A 16503-nucleotide genomic window follows, 5' to 3' on the forward strand; every position below is an offset into this window, starting at 1 on the left:
TTGGGAAAAAAAGAGGGGAAGGAAGCGAGCAAAACAGCGAGCAACGATGAAATATTCTAACGCGAGCTCGTTGATCGAACGTGACCAACCCCTCTTTATCTCCTCTTTCAAAGAAAAGAAATTATCTGCGTGCACGAGAGACAAAAAGAGGGAAAGGAAAAAAAAGAAAAAAAAAAAAGGAGGAATCGTACGACACATGACGCAATACAACGAGCGTTGCTGGAGCGTTTTGACAAATGATAAAGAAACTGTGGGGGAGAGGTGCGCACATGTCCGCATCTCGAGCAACTCGGCAGAGGGTCTACCCCTCTCTCGCGCATGCAAATTGTGTGTCAGGAGGATGGTAAAAATCCGAGAGCGCATAGGGTGATCCAAGGGATTTTTTTCGGTGAATTTTCACACGGAGGGAGGTCCTCCGGCCCGAACACCCGACCGTTCAATTAAGTTTCAACGCCGGAACGGAAACACGTGAACCTACTTTACGCTTTTAAAATCGTGCCTTATTCGACGGAAAAGCGGCTGGGAAAAACCGCTTTCCATGCTTTCGATTAATTGAAACTCTATCGGGCCGCCTATCGTTCTTTCATCGCTTTCGAAAATTGCTTCGTGGATTTTGCGTATCTGATGTTGCAATTTTCTTTTCTTTCTTTTATTTTTTTGAGAGAGAAGAGAGAGGAACAAGGACAGATTTAAACGAACATGAGAAAATTTTAAACGTTTACCTCGTGGTTGTACAACCTACGACTTAATTATTTTGTACGAAGCTGGGATCTCTTTTTTCGGAAGGAAACGTCGCAAATGCGAGGAAATTTTATAATGTTAGATTAGATACGGATTAAGGCTATCTTATTTATCGCGTGTAGATTTTTAAAAATAGAATCGAAGAGAGTGTTTCAATAATAGCGGGTTAACAAGCACGGTATTCATATTTCGTCGATTCATACAATTCGTGTACGTACACGTGTTGCGTATTTAATTTGTAAACTAATAGAAAAACTTTTCAGGATCTGGTTACCATTAAGGAACACAATATTATGATAATCCTCTGTTTATTTTTCAGTACAGCAGAGTACGTTCGAAAGAAATTTCTTTTCAAATATGAAACATGGAATAAAGAAACGGCTATCGTTAGATAAATACAATGGGACGAATGTTCCTCGTGACTCATCAAAATATCTCGCTCAAGATTCAAATATTTCTCAACTTGTATAGCATATTGATACTATCTCTTGAAAAAAAGAGCTCTTCTAATTCCGACGTAACAAATTAACGAGAAAGCACGTTATACATTTACGCACGAGGTTATCTTTTTATTCGATGAACCGTAACATATCTCGTATATATACGCGTATATAATAAAAAAGCTACTCAGCGGTGGCAATGCGACAAAGGCCGAAAAAGAGGCGAAAGAAGCGGGCAAAAACGGCGCGCGGCCTCGTAATTATGTCACAATTGTACGAGGCGGGCGTATATGGCGTAATACCAGGATAAGCGTAGTAATGAGTCTGATAAAAATGCGTGGAGCGTTTATTTTTAGAATTTTTACGATTCTTTGTCGCTCAAACCTTATAAAAAAAAAAAAAAAAAAAAAAAAAAGAGAGAAGAACCGTATCGTAAACGATTTATCCTAAATCGAAAAGAAACGAAGTTTAATAGTTCTACAACGATAATAATAATCCTTTCGATCGATCTATCGATTTCATTCTATCGCGATTAATTAACGACAGTGTAAACTCTTAACATATACAACCCACCCATATATATATATATATATATTATATGTACATATATAATCCTTTTCTTCGAAAGAAAAAATACGAAGAGAATAAATATAATATTCCACTAACCACGTGCTCCTGATGGCCGTCATTCCCGTTGAAGATCGGCCGGGACCACGGCTTGGAAACCGGAAAACCCCTCTCGACACTGGTGTATGGAGCCGAAGGAACGACAACGCGCACCACCTCCGCGGACGGGAGTCGGCCACTGACTGAACGTGACTCTGATTCTCTGGAACCGGGAGGAGGCTGCGTCGACCGGTCAGGGACCACGAGCCTGCGGCCTTCTGACACTCAAGTCACCGTCAATTTCTCTCCCTTCCTTCTTTCTCCCTGCCTCTCTTTCTCTTTCTCTTTCATTGGCTGTTGCGCTTCATCGTGTTTTCTTCCTTCTTTTCCTTTTTTCTCTTTTAAACCGTTTCAAATCGTTATATCTATGCATCGACTCTCGTATATTGGATTAATAAAAAGTGTACAGAGATCTCGTTCGTTCCAAAGTTTGGAATCTTTACGTCGCTTCCAACGAAACGAAGATGGCTTTTTTTTTTATCGATGTGATGCTCTTCTTCAGCTTCGATTCTTTCTCTTATTTGTATTTATTAGTATCAAGGGTTTCTTCGAAGCGTGATGGCAATTTGATTGGAATTAAATTCGATTTGGATGGTGTTTTTTTACGAGATTGAACGATATGACGATACAAGTGTTTCGAGGCATGATTTAGGTAATGCATCGATGTTTTTAGTTTGAGGATCTTGTTAGTTCGTTTTTGCTAATCGTTTGGTAAATATATTCACGACTGTTGCATTCGGGAAATTTTTTTTTTGAACGTTTAATATTTAGAAAAACAATCTATCCTGTCGAAAAAGAACATCTTACGCATCGCTAATTATCATATTATTAAAAAATTTGCTTAGTTTCCATGAACAAAATATTGTTCAGATCAATCGAAGAATCATTAACTATTTATATCGTATATCATAATCTATTCTACAATTAGTTAACCTTATCTAATTTCCAAGAATCCACTCCACTTCGATGGACATACTTCGATACGCGAAGCTTCATCAAAAATTCCTTCCTCGTCGCAAACAATCAGCGTGACTGTGACACCAAGACGCACAATTCATTTCAAAACCCACGCACGCCTATCGAATAACCCTAAAAATTTCCAAGAAACTCTCAGAGGGAGTCTTCTTTTGACCCGTTCAGAAAGACACATTCAAGAAGGAAACAAAAAGAGCAATGAATTCTGAAAATTGATTCAGCAGTTCGTTCACTCGAATGTCTTAATGAAAAGTGAATGGGCGGATCATTCGATCCGCGTAGTGATAGTCGATGAATAATGGAACGCGCACTACTCTCTGGATGGCCCATTAATAGTAACAGGCGACATGATATCTTAACGATAAAATAAGCGATCGATAGAAGAGACGGTTCTCTTTCGGTCATCGAAAGAAAAGGACGAAGATTCCTCGATAATGGAATATGTGATCGATGGAAGAGAAGATTCTCTCAGAAGAACGATTGTTCAGCAATGAAAATTATCGACTTCCCAACGATAGAGAAAAGGAGAGAGAATTTCTCAGCGACAGAAGAAAACAGAAACAATTCCTCAGCAACGGAACACAAGATCGAAAGGAAAGAAAAGAGAGAGGTTGGAGAACATTGAATTAAACGGTAAATTAAATCCAGAATGACGATTATTGCGTTACCAACGATCGTTCGTGCGATCAGCTTTTCGCAATCTTCTCTGGATCCTATTTTCGATCATAGCGGAAAGCGAGCAACGTGTCTCGAATACAAACACAGAGGTTCAAAGAAGTTCGAGAGGGCAAGGAAGTTTTAACGATACGATTTAATAGATAGGAGGACATGCTGTAAATCGTTTTAACAACCTACGAGGCACAATTGTTCGTACACCGTTCCATTCCCAGTTTCAATCCCGTTTTCTTTTTCCGACCGGGTTGCTTCGAATTTTTCCTCGATGCTCCGCCACTGTGCGGAGGAACACGCTATTTTAATTTCGTTTTTTTTTTTTTAAATCATTAACGACCATCTTTCAGCATCATTCATACATTTTATTATTTTCTTGATTGATAATTTTCAAGATTTCATCGTTCGACTCATCGAAAATCAATCTTGCAGTTATTTGGAATTTTATTTGGAATTTTTTCCCCCAATTTTAATTTGAAAATTCTCTTTCCATGTTTTATTTCAAATTTCTTCACGATCGGTTTACTTTATTGAATTTTATGTTTCAGTCTTGTGGTTAGAAAGGAATCCCGATAAACTAGAATTTTTTGAATTTTATGAAGAAATTAAAATATAATCATAAACTATGCTTTTTCTAAATTATAAACATTCTCATGGTATTCCAGATTTTTAAATTAATTTTTACATTATTTCTCATAGCATCCCCTTTACTTTTTTTTTTTTTTAATTTTTGTAACTATCATTACGTCCAATTCCATTAATAATTTAACCGTAATAAAATCTTTCTAGAGACACTAGCGACCGAAACATCAGACACCAGACTTACATCCACCAAATTGATTCGAAGTAATCACAATTCAAGATATTTTTAAAATAACAAAATAAATAAATAAATAAATTCGAATTTCCACTATTCGACATTACAATAAATCCACTCATCTCCCACCATGTATAAATGATTAAAAAAAAGTACTAATCTTCTCTATCCAACATCCCGTTCGCCAGCATCTCCAGACGAATTATCCACAAAGGAAAAAGAAAAAAGAGAAACGATGTAATCGATCCATTAGGACTAACCATGTGCATCGATGGCGCGTCATGACGGATGGCGAAATTCCCCGTCCCGCGGGAATCCTCGAAAAAAAAAAACTTCCTCTCTTATCCCGTTAATTCACGTCGACGTGCGAGAGAACGGCACCGAGTCCTCGGTAAAGGACGCGCGCGTGCAACTCACGAGAGAAAACTGACCGAAAGAAACGCGGTATGCGAAGAGAGAACCGACCCCCGATAGAGCCGCTTTCGAGAGCCGGGAGGGAAAGAGGGAGAGCGGAGAACGGACGGAGAAAGAAAGGAAGACAAGAGAAGGAGTTATGGAGAGACGAATGAGGAGAGAGAAAGAGAGAGATATTATACGGAGTTGGAAGCAGAGATGAGGAGAGGTGAAGGGGAGGGTACGAAAAGGAACGATAGGGCGGAGGACCGAAAGGGAAGAAGAGAAGAGTAGGAGGGTGGGAGTGAGTAGCTTGGTGGGGACTTCTTACTCATTCATACTCAAACGCCCCCGCAAAATTGCAAACACCGTGGAGACGGTGCTTTTTCTTTTGCACACTTGAATTCCGGGCTATACATCCGGTTGATTAAGAAATTCGTTGCACTCGGTTTGATCTTGTTCACAGGGTAGATCTAATAGAGTGGAAAGAGATGATTCTTCGAAGAGAGGATCGCCTTAGGTGTTTTTTCAGTGAATTTTGAGAAACAGATTGAAAAAGAAAAAGATTCAGGAAGCGGGGATAATCTTTGAAGGAAGATTAATATTTATGTTTGAATAATGGATTTCTATCGAATCAATTTTTGAAATTGTAACTATTATGTAGTTAATGTTGTATTTATATAGTACTATTATGTAATATTTTGAACGAAGTGATAATGCAGTCGATTTAAATTGGGTCGAACTTGAAGAAACGAGGTTAAATAAATAGCATGAGGTTTTTTATGATAAGATAGAATGATTTATTTTTAAATCGTATATCAACATCGATATATGCGAAAAATAAAAAGCGAAAACTACCGATTTATAATATTCTTTATTGTTCTTTGTAAATATCGATCGTTTAATTATATCGATTAAATGAAAATAAATTATAAATTATAAATATATATAACTATTTATATAATTTATAAATTATAATATAAATTTAGTGAAAAAAAGAAATAAATAAATGACTCATAAAATCAAAAAATTTGTTAAGATTTTAATTTTAAACAAAATAAATATTTTTAAAGTAAAAAAAATTTCAAATTCAAATTTTATGAATCTAAGAATCATTATTCAACCCATATCTAAGAAATAATATTCTTAAAATATTATTTTTACTTACAAAATTTCTCCAGATGATAGATCTAAAGACTTCAAACTTCTTGGTAGAATAAAATGATAATTAAAAATTTTTCAGTCGTTCACAGTTTTACACACCCATACATACGCGCATACATACAGTGTATATGTAGTGTACATGTAGCTATAAATATTTCATGTTATATAACATATTCCATGTTATTAATATATTAATTAATGTATAATAATTTTAATATTGCTTTTATTTTATTTAATTCTATATATTTTCTGCATATTTTATATTTTTCTATAGCATCGCTTAACGGGATTATTCTTACCTAACCTAAATCGCAAAAACAAAACTTTTACACAACGTAATCAATCCATATTGTAATTGAAAAAAAAGCAAAAAAAAAAAAAAATGAAAGAATGCACATTAATGTAATATAATTAGAAACGTGCCTCGTACGTGTTATCGAGCGTGAATTTCATTTCGTCAGGGTTCGATACCGCGCAAAATTCAACGGACACGATTAGTGGACGAACATTAACGTCCGTTTGTTAATTAATGCACGCTTCGTGCCCACTGCGAACAATATGCACCGATTCAATTTCGACAGAGGATGAATTAACGGATCGACGACAACGTTCGATCGCGACGTCAACACACACCTTTTATTAATCGCACTCCAACCTCTAGTTTTGTTAATTATTCCTCATTACTGGATACGATCGAAATAAACGGAACAACGTTAATGACAACTGCGCCACCAAGCGTGGGATGAAGGAGAAGCAAGGTCCTGATCGATATTATATAATGAATATCGATCGATTCGAGATATCGATAGTTGTTAGTAATAGTTGATGGATATGGATTAAGTTATTATCGAGAGAATATATATCGAAGGAACGAAATATATCTTCGGAAATTGTCACTAGATACTTTGAATATTGCTCGTGATTAGAAATGTCGGTGAGTGATGAAGGTTTATCAATATTTATTAAAATTTTATTATTTGCAATTATATAGTTGTTGAATTGGTATTGATTTATTTATAAAAATTTATATTTGAAGGTTATGAATCTTTTATATTTGTGAATCAAATGTTATATATTTTTTAACACTTTTACAAATCGATATTTATGATCGATATCTATTGATGTCGTAATAAGTTTTTATTGATTTTAATTTTTTCTTGTTCTCGTATATTTTCTGTGAATAAATATTATATTAGAGATATCCGATATCTATGTTGTAAATGTTATACAAATGATTGTGTATTTGATCGAATATTTTATTAACTATATTGTGTAATATTATGTTTTATGGAAGAAATATGGAAAATTAATTCTTATATAAAAATTTAACAAAATAAAAAAGTTGTTTCTTGAAAGCCATTATTAATCAAGATTTCTTCCACGAAACATAAAAATTGATAAAAATATATAAAAATTTATATTTATTTCAACACAATATAAATTATAACCTGTAAATGAAATATCACTTCAATATTTTTCTCAACATTTAATTTTTTAATATTATCTATGCAAACATTGATCTTCGATCAATAATAGTCACATTTCCGTCACGTAAATGCTCTGGCAATCACCACCTGTTATATCGTTCGCGAAATTACGAGATCTGGAATTATTAGCGATTCAACCATCGAAAATTCGCCACGTGGCGTGGTTTCACCCTTCCTCTAGTTGACCGATCCCTCATTGACGAATTCTCCCTGATGACAAATCGCGTCGCACGTGCGACTAACTGATAGCGGCGCGAGTTTCTGTAATCCCCACGATTCCAAACCCATCGATGGCTGATTACCGAACGCGATTGCGTTCAGTTAATTAGTGCGTGGTGATTGTCAAGCTGCAGCCAGGATTTCCTATCAGTTCGAAATTTCGTCCCTATTGATTTTCCTTCAATGATAAAATTCGTATATTTTTATGGTAAAAGTTTTGAAATGGAAATTTATTGAATCACTATTTATGATCGATTATGATTAAAAACTATTAGATCCTAATATATGTGCTGTATTAAAATATAATAATTTTAAATTATTTTTCAGAAGTTGTAAAAAGATCACGATTTAGAAAAGGATAAGAAATATTATTTTGAAACCAACTTATCTAAAATAAAATAGAATGAAATGCATTTGTGTAATATTGAATTAAAACTGGAAGGTATTGATAAAAAATTTGTTAATAATATCATCGTTTCTTTATCTTGTATTATATTCTTATCTTTATATAATGCAAATTATATTTTGAATCTAGGAAAGTTTACAACGAAGCAGAAATGTTATTTCAGTAAATAAGCTTCCGGGATAACATTATAAAACGAAGATTGAGGTTATTCCGTTTGTTAAATGAAACTGTAAGCTCACAAGCACTTACACACTCTTTGATCGAATAAAATCAAACTTTCTTTAATAATATGATATGATGAAAATTAGATACGATATTTAATGTAAATTATCTTATTTTTTATTTTTTTATTACCTTATTTTTTTTAAATCTGCATGACTTATGTTATTTTTAAATAAATATTTTTTATTTAATATTTTATTGAAAGATCTTTTAAATTTTATTTAGAAACATATAAACAAATTCTTCGTTTGATTCATCAAAAATTTATACATAAATTTTACAAAAATGATGAAAGATTTAGTGAAAAATTCATTTTCCTGAAAAATTTCGAAAGCAAAAGTATACGACAATAGGTTATGTTTCATCAATAATATTTAGCAGAAAAAAAAATACAAAAACGATTAAATTTCATTTAATGTAATATTCGTTTTAAAAAATTAAAATATTTTATATTGATGTTATGATAATCATTTCTTTATGGTATATCTCCATCGTCATGGATTAAAGTACGCGTGTTTAAAACGGCTTGTCGTACGATTAAATTATATACACATCGAAAGAGAAATTGGTTATGTTCAAATAAATAACTGGAAATAATGGAAGCGTCTGGAAGCGTTAAACAAACGAGATCTTGATTGTAAATGGTAGCAGCATATTGTTATTTATTTAAATAACAGATATTTTTATAAAGTTTTTCGTATTCGAACTTCAAAACTTCTTTTTCTTGTAACTTTAAGTTTTTTTTCTTTCTGAATTCTAATTCTTCTTTGTACAATGTCATTATATCATTTCATATTCTATATGATTTTCACTTCACGTTATGTAATTTTACAATTTCTGTATGTAAATTTGATAACATAACAAATTCCAAAATAAATTTTCTAAAAAATGAATATATCAAAACGAGTTGTATTGTTGGTTATCGCACAGTTAGATCACTTTTTCCGTGTGACAGGACACGTTACACACAGCATGAGGGATGGGCGTCAAAGGAAGCAGCTAGTGACCTCGAGAAGCAACGTTTCTATTTAGGGCAGACGATAGACGATAAACTGTGCTCCAGGATGCAGCCTGATAGAAAGCGGCGCGTGCGATTTTATTCCATTGAGATAGATGGTCATTCATGTCCGCGACACAATTCATTCTTGTACATTTCAACTGCGTCGTTACTAATACGCATTTACATTTCTCGTTATTGATAAGATTTTGATTATCTGCGATGATATTTTTGCGAGCAATTATTATGATTTCCAATTATGTTCCTGAAAAATTGCCATTTTGAAAATTGTTTTACATGAACGATTGATAAAAAAAAAAGATATTTGTCATATCTATCACATAATAAATTTCATCGATACACTCGTGTCAAAATCACAATGTCAATATTTCATTAGTAAAAGTACATAAGTACCACATACATACGTATATACATGTACGTCAACTCAGATCCAAAGCATACGCAATAAACGTGCTAATGACTTTCGTTCCAATGCTAATGTACCTAACGTAAGTACACACATACACGACAATTTCGATTAATTACCCCCTGACAAATTATTCCTGACACAATTAGCATCGTACAAGCGAATTCCAACATGCACCACGTTCCGGTATCTTCATTGTGAATAACCTCAACGTTTCAGGAAACAGAAATCAACCAAAGATCAACGTAGTACCGTCTATCTGTAGGTTTAATTAATTTCGTGATGATTACCGACGTTTTCGGTTCGTTAATGTAATTGGGTCATTAGATAACGCTTTCGAAACTGTATCCATGAGTATGGAACGGATGAATGACGCTGATTATATGCTGAAAATAAACGAAGGCAACACAGAAAAAAGAAAAAAAAAAGTGAATCTCCATTGTCCGGCATCGCGATACATGGGTGTTACAAAACGATGACAATACAAGGATAAAACGAGGATTATATTCGCGATAAAAATTTAGAAATTATCATTACATTAAAAAAGTGTATCGTGAAAGAGATGTATCAGTAAAGCAACTAGATCCACGTTCAAGATGGCGTACAGTTATAATATCGAAGAGATACCGCCTGATGATGTTCCCACTGTGGAACATGATATACGTCGAGCTAAAAAGTTCCTTCAAAAACACAGTCCAGAATCAGGTGATAGTCTGTAAGTTGACAAATTCGAAATATCGGTTCACTCGATCGAAAATAATCGGTCGAATAGTTAAACCGTGGAAAGTTGAAAAAAGAGAGAAGAAATAACCTATTTAAGAATGAATTTATTAAAACTTGGAAGTGATAATTTTTTTTTCTTGTAATTACGTTTCTTAGAAGTATATCCATGAATAATAAATAATAATATTGGAATGTATTATGAAATTTCTGTGGAAAAAGATATGTGATATATATGATATATATCATTGCATTTTGCATTTTTTATCATAATTGAATTGATCGTGATACAAAACTAAATTTGTTGAGTTGAATTTTATTTTTTAGAATTTTCTAGAAATTGGATTTAATAATTGGAATTTAGAAATAGTAATCGCGATTCGCAAAGTTCTCTATACACGCATAGCTATTTCTAGAAAACGTTAATGCGGTTATCAAAGCAGAAATGCTTTAAAATAATAATCATCTACTTTGGTGCTCGATTTATTATTAATTATGTGCAACGATCCGAATAACTTCAATATATATCCATTAGTGTTATTGTTCTACGAATTTAAAATAATAATAATAAGAAATTTTGTCCGATGTATTAATACTTGAAAATTTCAGATACGATCACTTGACGGAAGTGTTGGCTAAAATACTTACCGAGAGACCGAAAAATGCAGTAGATATTTTCGAGGAATTCAGCAGAAAAGTAAAAGAGCAGAGATTCAAAACCAAATCCAGTCATCTTCGAGACATGTACGTTCCACCGACTCAGTTCGAGCATGCGAAAAAGATCATCAAACTATTCAAGGTGTGAACAATCGGAAACAATTAATAATTAAATAACCATCAATATTTTATAAATAATAACACGATTCATTTAAGAAATTTAATCATTGTACACTTTTGTTATAATTACAGAAATTAGAAAAATTTTATGAAACAATGGGAGAAAAAATTGAAGAAGATATTGAGGAAGATGAAGATAAAAAAAAGAAAATACCGAATATGTTAGATTTTTTGTTTTATTTCGAGCAAACTGGCATAGGATTACCTCGTAGAGAATTGGTGTTGCTTAATTTGTCTATAAGGGAACTCATGGCTGAGAATCCTATAGAAAATGTCAGGTATATACCAATGATTTTCATTCAAAAGTCTTAAGATAACTTTTATTTGATAAAAACTATATATTTTTTAAATTGTGACTTGTATTAAAATTATCAATCTTTAGAGAAATAAATTCATTAAAATTAGAAAAAAATTGTTCATTTAAAAAAAAACAATAATATTTTTTCCAATATTTGAATAAATGTGATAAATGTCTTAAGATTTTTGAATGATAATGTATATGCATAAAATTTCTTAGTAGAAAAGAATATTTGAAAATTAATAATTTGACACGATAGATTTTGGGGAAAAATTCTCGGAATTCCGAAAAATTATTACATAGTGGAAGCAGATTTACAACCAGAGGAACTAAATTTAAGAGTAGAGGTAAGAATAATTTGAAACGAAAAAGAAAGGAACATCTCTATATTCTTTTTCCGTGATGAATTAAATGAATATTTATTCATTTTAATAATCTTTCAATTGTTTAAAAAATTTTTGTTAAATAATTTTCTTGAATCGTTATAAAACAATACGACACGGAGAAAATGAATTTCAGAGTGAAAGAGAGCAAAAACACATTTTGAATCTCGTCCACGCGTCTGCAGAAAATGGCGGAAGAAGAGGAACGGAGACGTCAAGAGAAGCAAGCGAAAGCGGAAGAAGCGGCAAAAGCCGAAAAACAAGCTGTTGAAGACATGGAAGGAGCGACAGAGGAAACGGGGAAAACAGAGGAGGAAGCGGCACCCGAGGGCTTGAAACTCGTCTTTCCGCCTCTACCTACTCGTATATGGGTACCACCACCGGAAGTACCTACAGAGAAACTCGGAACTGGCACAAATACCAAAGTATACTTCAATTTTTGTAATACACAATCGAAAATAATAGAAATTAAAAAAGAAGTCATTATCAAAAAAAGAAAAAGAAAAAAAAGTTAATCATAAGAAGAAAGAAGAATTAAATTAAAATTTAATTTTTTAGAAATAAACTTAAATCCAAAATTTTATGAGGTTCCGAAATTTTCAAAATTCAAAATGCTCTATTTTTTTATTAATTTTTTAAAATTACTACGAAATACATAAAAGAGAAAAAATAAAAATTATACTTTCTATTTAATTTGGTAACAGATTCATAAAATTCAATAAAACAAATATATTCAAAAAAGTATTACGAATGTAATTGCATGTATTAGTAAACGATTTCAAGTAAACGATATCATTAAACAACATTTAATTAATCAAAGTGAGATTGTATTGCACGTGTCGAAAATATCGACGGCACAAACATTCACAGTGCAATGTTCCATCGAATTAATATGCAACACAAAACACTGGGCGTGTTTTCCTGAGCGTGATCCTAGTGGTCGACTTTGTTCCAGGTATATTTTGTATGCAACGAGCCTGGTTTGGACAAGTGGATCGAACTGCCACCGGTTACACCGCAGCAAATAGTAATTGCACGATACATTGTTCGTTATTGCACAGGAAATTTAGAAACACCGGTAACATATCCATTTTATAAAAATAGAACAAAATAAAAAAAAGAAGGAAATAAAAAAAATATATAAATTGTAAAACCACGATTATTTTCGTTTTATAGATTCACACTTTCCCACCATTTCCTGGTACGGAAAAGAATTATCTTCGTGCGCAAATAGCCAGGATTAGCTCGACTACCCAAGTTTCGCCGATTGGGTTCTACACTTTTGGCATAGGGGACGAGGAAGAAGAGGTAATGGAGGAAATGGCAGAAGGTAATACATTATGTTTTTATCTTGAAAAAAAATTAGAGAAGAGAGTACAATGCTATAAATTATTCGAAACGCTCGTTATTATGTTTTATTTATCGAGTAGTTTCTCTTAACCATTCTTAACGCTGGTTTTATTAATCATAAAACCATAATTTTTTTTTTAACTTAAGTTTCTTTACATGCTATTTATTGCATTTAAAGGTGGAGTATTGTCCGAGAACGTGAATTACGATCCTTTACCTATTAAAGATTTGATAGACCCTTCTATGTCGAACTGGTGTCATCATATGCCCTATATTTTGAAACAAGGTCGTGTTGAATGGTGGAGTCCACGGAAACAGGAAGAAGTGAGTTTAATTAATTAAAGAAATATTTTTTTTAATTTAAAAAGAAAAAATTAGAATCACGATTTTAATTTTTATTTTTCATGACTAAAATAAGTAAGTTTAATCAAATATTCTTAAAAAATGTAAATTTAAAGAAAATGTAGATATAATTTTGAACTATATTTGGATTTTTTCATATTATTAAAACACATACATATATAATTGTTACTTTTGAATTTCTGAAGAAAAATAAATTTTAATTTTTTGAAATTATTATAAATGAAATTTTATTCCAAATGAATAATCATCTTAATATGATTTTCTTTGATAAAAGAACTTTTAAAGTTCAAAACAATTCTTGGAAGAAAAATATTAAAGATAAATATTATATTCGAATATTAAATATGAATAGGTATTAAATTTAAATAGATTACAGAAAAAATTTCACGAAATTAGGAACTCGAAGAAGAAATAGGTGAAGAAGAAGAGGAGGAGGAAGAAAAAGAAGAGAAGGAGGTTGGACCTCCGCTTTTGACACCTTTGTCGGAAGATGCTATAATAGACTCGATAATACCATGGGGTACTTCATTATCTTCCCGTGTCCAACTTGATCAGGCGGTCGCATTAATTAGATCAAATATTTGGCCTGGAGCATATGCCTTTGCCTCCGGAAGGTGCGTGTACTATAGACCTTATTCAATAATGATTTTCCATTAAGCAGACGTATCTATGATATTTATGTGACCGACGAGTATAAATTCCCCTTGGGATATCGAAGAAACAGCACGGCAAGCTCGAAAGCGAAGGGAAGGTTTTATCGTGGGACGAATCAACCGGGAAAAGAGGAATTATGGCGCGTTAAAGGAAAATTAATGCGCGGGAAATTACGCTAATGTTACTTTAATGGTGTCTCTCTACAGGCGTTGCGCTAACGTGTACATTGGTTGGGGTCACAAATACACGGCGTACAATTACAGCCCTCAGTCTATGCCACCTGTGCAGGATCAGTATAAAATCGGTCCTGAGATTATGGAAATTCAGGATCCAACCTTCGAACAAGAAGAGGCCTTTAGAATTGCTCATTTGCCGCCTCCACCTGTTATACCGACAGGTAAAATGAATAAAAATAATTATACAGGGTGACTAATATTTTCTCTATTTTGTTTTTTCATTATTTGAAATTTATTTTCATAGAAGAAGAAGAAGAAGAAGGTGTAGAAGAGGAAGAAGAAGAAGAAGAAGAGGACGAATAATATAATAGATAACTGCATTATCAAGCAAGGATTTTGGTTTGGATTTGTCAGTAAAATAGACACGTTTGTATACTTTAATAACTTTATCAATATTTATTTATTATTTTTAATCGTATTTATCAAAAACTAACATTATAATGTAGATAAGTATTAGATATAAAATATAATATTATATATCATTCTGATTTAGTTTAATTATATCCAAAAAAAAAATGTGTAATTACAGATAAATTGTAGTGAAAAATAATTGTATTGAATGAGAATTAGAATAGACGTGACATCTTACATCGGAATTTTGTATCACATATTCTAATATATCGATTTCAATCTGTGTTTCTGATGCCATCTAATGTGATATGATTGTACTATTATGAAATACATGAAATATATTGCTTTTCAATGGAATTAAAAAAATATTAGTTTTAATTTTAAAAATTTGATATAAAAAATTATGAATTATTCAATTGATTTAAACATAATCGAATCTAGAAAAATGTAGAAAAATGTAGAAAAATATCGAAGTAAATACCAATAATGTAAAATCAATAAATATGATATAAAAATAAAAATAAAATAAACTTTCAGACTTTTATGACTCAAAGCTAAAATATAGCTTATGTTTTATATTTTTTCACTTTTTTAAACTTCTATTTTTATCAATTAATAATTATTAATATATTTAATTATTTGTTTTTAGTTATTTTAACAATAATATAATGTTTATAAAATCACTTCTATATCTTTATTTTATTTATAAAAATAAATGTAACAAATCAAAAGAAATTAAATCTAATTGTTGTCTTAATTTTTCTTCTTGTTGCATATTATCAAACCATCTAGACACATGTACATATTGAGCTTTCTCTTGATGACTTAATTCTCGCTGCAATAAGAAATAGGTCAAAGAGATTAAATTGATCTCTACAATCTACTAAGGATTCCTATGTTCTACTTATACTTTTTATTACCATTATTGAATGTAAAGCATAATATAATGTAATATCAGCAATAGTTTTCTTTGTACCAGTTAAATATGTATTATCCCTTAGTGCAATATTTAATTCCTATAAAAATAAAATATAATTTTTTAATTTATATATTTTTAAAATATATTTTGTATAAATCTAATCAAATTAGTATTTATTTTTAATACAATTATATAAATAATTGGATTACCTGCAAAATTCTTTTCGCATTAGCGGGAGTATCAGCGTAATTGACACAGACAACTGCATATTCCAGCCACTGACGTGATAATGCTTTCATTTCATTATCAATACCAAGTATATCAGGGTACTTAGAATTTTCAATTAGAAATTGAATTATAGTACTAAATCCTTCTATTTTTTTATTTGATTCCCATTCCGTAGTAACAATTACCTATAAAAAGATACAAAAACTAAATTCATTTCATTCTTTAATATAACTTATTTTCATAAAAAACTTGTTATTTACATTTTCTTGCATTTCCAGTGGTAATGGTGAGACATCTAAATAATTTGAAATTCTTTCTAAACATTCTATATTACATAAAACCATTGTTTTAAACTTTACACTTTCTCAATCTTCTTGTTTTTTTTACTAGTTGTGGAAATAACTTTTAGGTTATGTTTAAAAAGAGCACAATACGTTGACGCAACAATATCGATGGATAAATTCGCATCATACTCTATATATATATATATTCAATAATTTACTTTATTGCAAATATTTGTATGGAATATGTAATTATATAC

General features: G+C 31.7%; 3 protein-coding genes and 1 long non-coding RNA gene across 15 annotated transcripts in view; 1 reads left to right on the forward strand and 3 right to left on the reverse strand.

The window, feature by feature from the left end:
- The window catches only part of LOC107996569 (papilin), a 124765-nt gene extending 120028 nt beyond the window's left edge, over positions 1 to 4737 (reverse strand). For 7 of the 8 annotated variants that reach the window (XM_062074596.1, XM_062074595.1, XM_062074594.1 and 4 more), the window contains exon 1: positions 1848 to 2207. In XM_062074596.1, coding sequence (XP_061930580.1) covers positions 1848 to 1870 — 23 coding nt within the window. In that variant the 5' untranslated portion in view covers positions 1871 to 2207. Of the gene's footprint in view, positions 1 to 1847; positions 2208 to 4568 lie in introns of those variants that run through there. The other variant, XM_017054677.3, reaches the window with a different exon arrangement.
- LOC107996570 (radial spoke head protein 6 homolog A) overlaps positions 1 to 15011 on the forward strand; it is an 81368-nt gene extending 66357 nt beyond the window's left edge. For 2 of the 5 annotated variants that reach the window (XM_028666079.2, XM_062074601.1), the window contains exons 2-11: positions 10953 to 11142; positions 11253 to 11458; positions 11738 to 11825; positions 12047 to 12286; positions 12817 to 12939; positions 13038 to 13191; positions 13390 to 13535; positions 13971 to 14188; positions 14435 to 14625; positions 14709 to 15011. In XM_028666079.2, coding sequence (XP_028521880.2) covers positions 11086 to 11142; positions 11253 to 11458; positions 11738 to 11825; positions 12047 to 12286; positions 12817 to 12939; positions 13038 to 13191; positions 13390 to 13535; positions 13971 to 14188; positions 14435 to 14625; positions 14709 to 14767 — 1482 coding nt within the window. In that variant the 5' untranslated portion in view covers positions 10953 to 11085 and the 3' untranslated portion in view covers positions 14768 to 15011. Of the gene's footprint in view, positions 1 to 6042; positions 6800 to 10175; positions 10339 to 10952; positions 11143 to 11252; positions 11459 to 11737; positions 11826 to 12046; positions 12287 to 12816; positions 12940 to 13037; positions 13192 to 13389; positions 13536 to 13970; positions 14189 to 14434; positions 14626 to 14708 lie in introns of those variants that run through there. The other 3 variants (XM_028666080.2, XM_017054684.3, XM_062074600.1) reach the window with 3 other exon arrangements.
- Positions 8831 to 9866, reverse strand: LOC114577356 (uncharacterized). The gene is made up of 2 exons (XR_003697372.2): positions 9743 to 9866; positions 8831 to 9461 (listed from the first exon to the last, which is right to left on the reverse strand). It is a non-coding gene; the product is annotated as an uncharacterized LOC114577356 (long non-coding RNA).
- Positions 15012 to 15481: 470 nt separating the features above from the next.
- LOC107996602 (eukaryotic translation elongation factor 1 epsilon-1) lies at positions 15482 to 16376 on the reverse strand. Its single transcript, XM_017054752.3, has 4 exons — positions 16223 to 16376; positions 15944 to 16147; positions 15736 to 15831; positions 15482 to 15650 (listed from the first exon to the last, which is right to left on the reverse strand). Exons 1-4 carry the CDS (start codon positions 16304 to 16306, stop codon positions 15519 to 15521), a joined length of 516 nt encoding a protein of 171 aa, XP_016910241.2. The 5' UTR covers positions 16307 to 16376; the 3' UTR covers positions 15482 to 15518.
- Positions 16377 to 16503: the final 127 nt, after the last annotated feature.

Source organism: Apis cerana, linkage group LG5, assembly GCF_029169275.1.
Source record: "Apis cerana isolate GH-2021 linkage group LG5, AcerK_1.0, whole genome shotgun sequence".
NCBI lineage: Eukaryota > Metazoa > Arthropoda > Insecta > Hymenoptera > Apidae > Apis > Apis cerana.

Coding starts and splice junctions, on each gene's coding strand:
- LOC107996602 (XM_017054752.3), bottom strand. CDS start 16,306: ATGGTTTTATGTAATATAGAATGTTTAGAAAGAATTTCAAATTATTTA. Junction 16,148..16,222: donor CACTGGAAATGCAAGAAAAT/GTAAATAACAAG, acceptor ATCTTTTTATAG/GTAATTGTTACTACGGAATG. Junction 15,832..15,943: donor ATGCGAAAAGAATTTTGCAG/GTAATCCAATTA, acceptor TTATTTTTATAG/GAATTAAATATTGCACTAAG.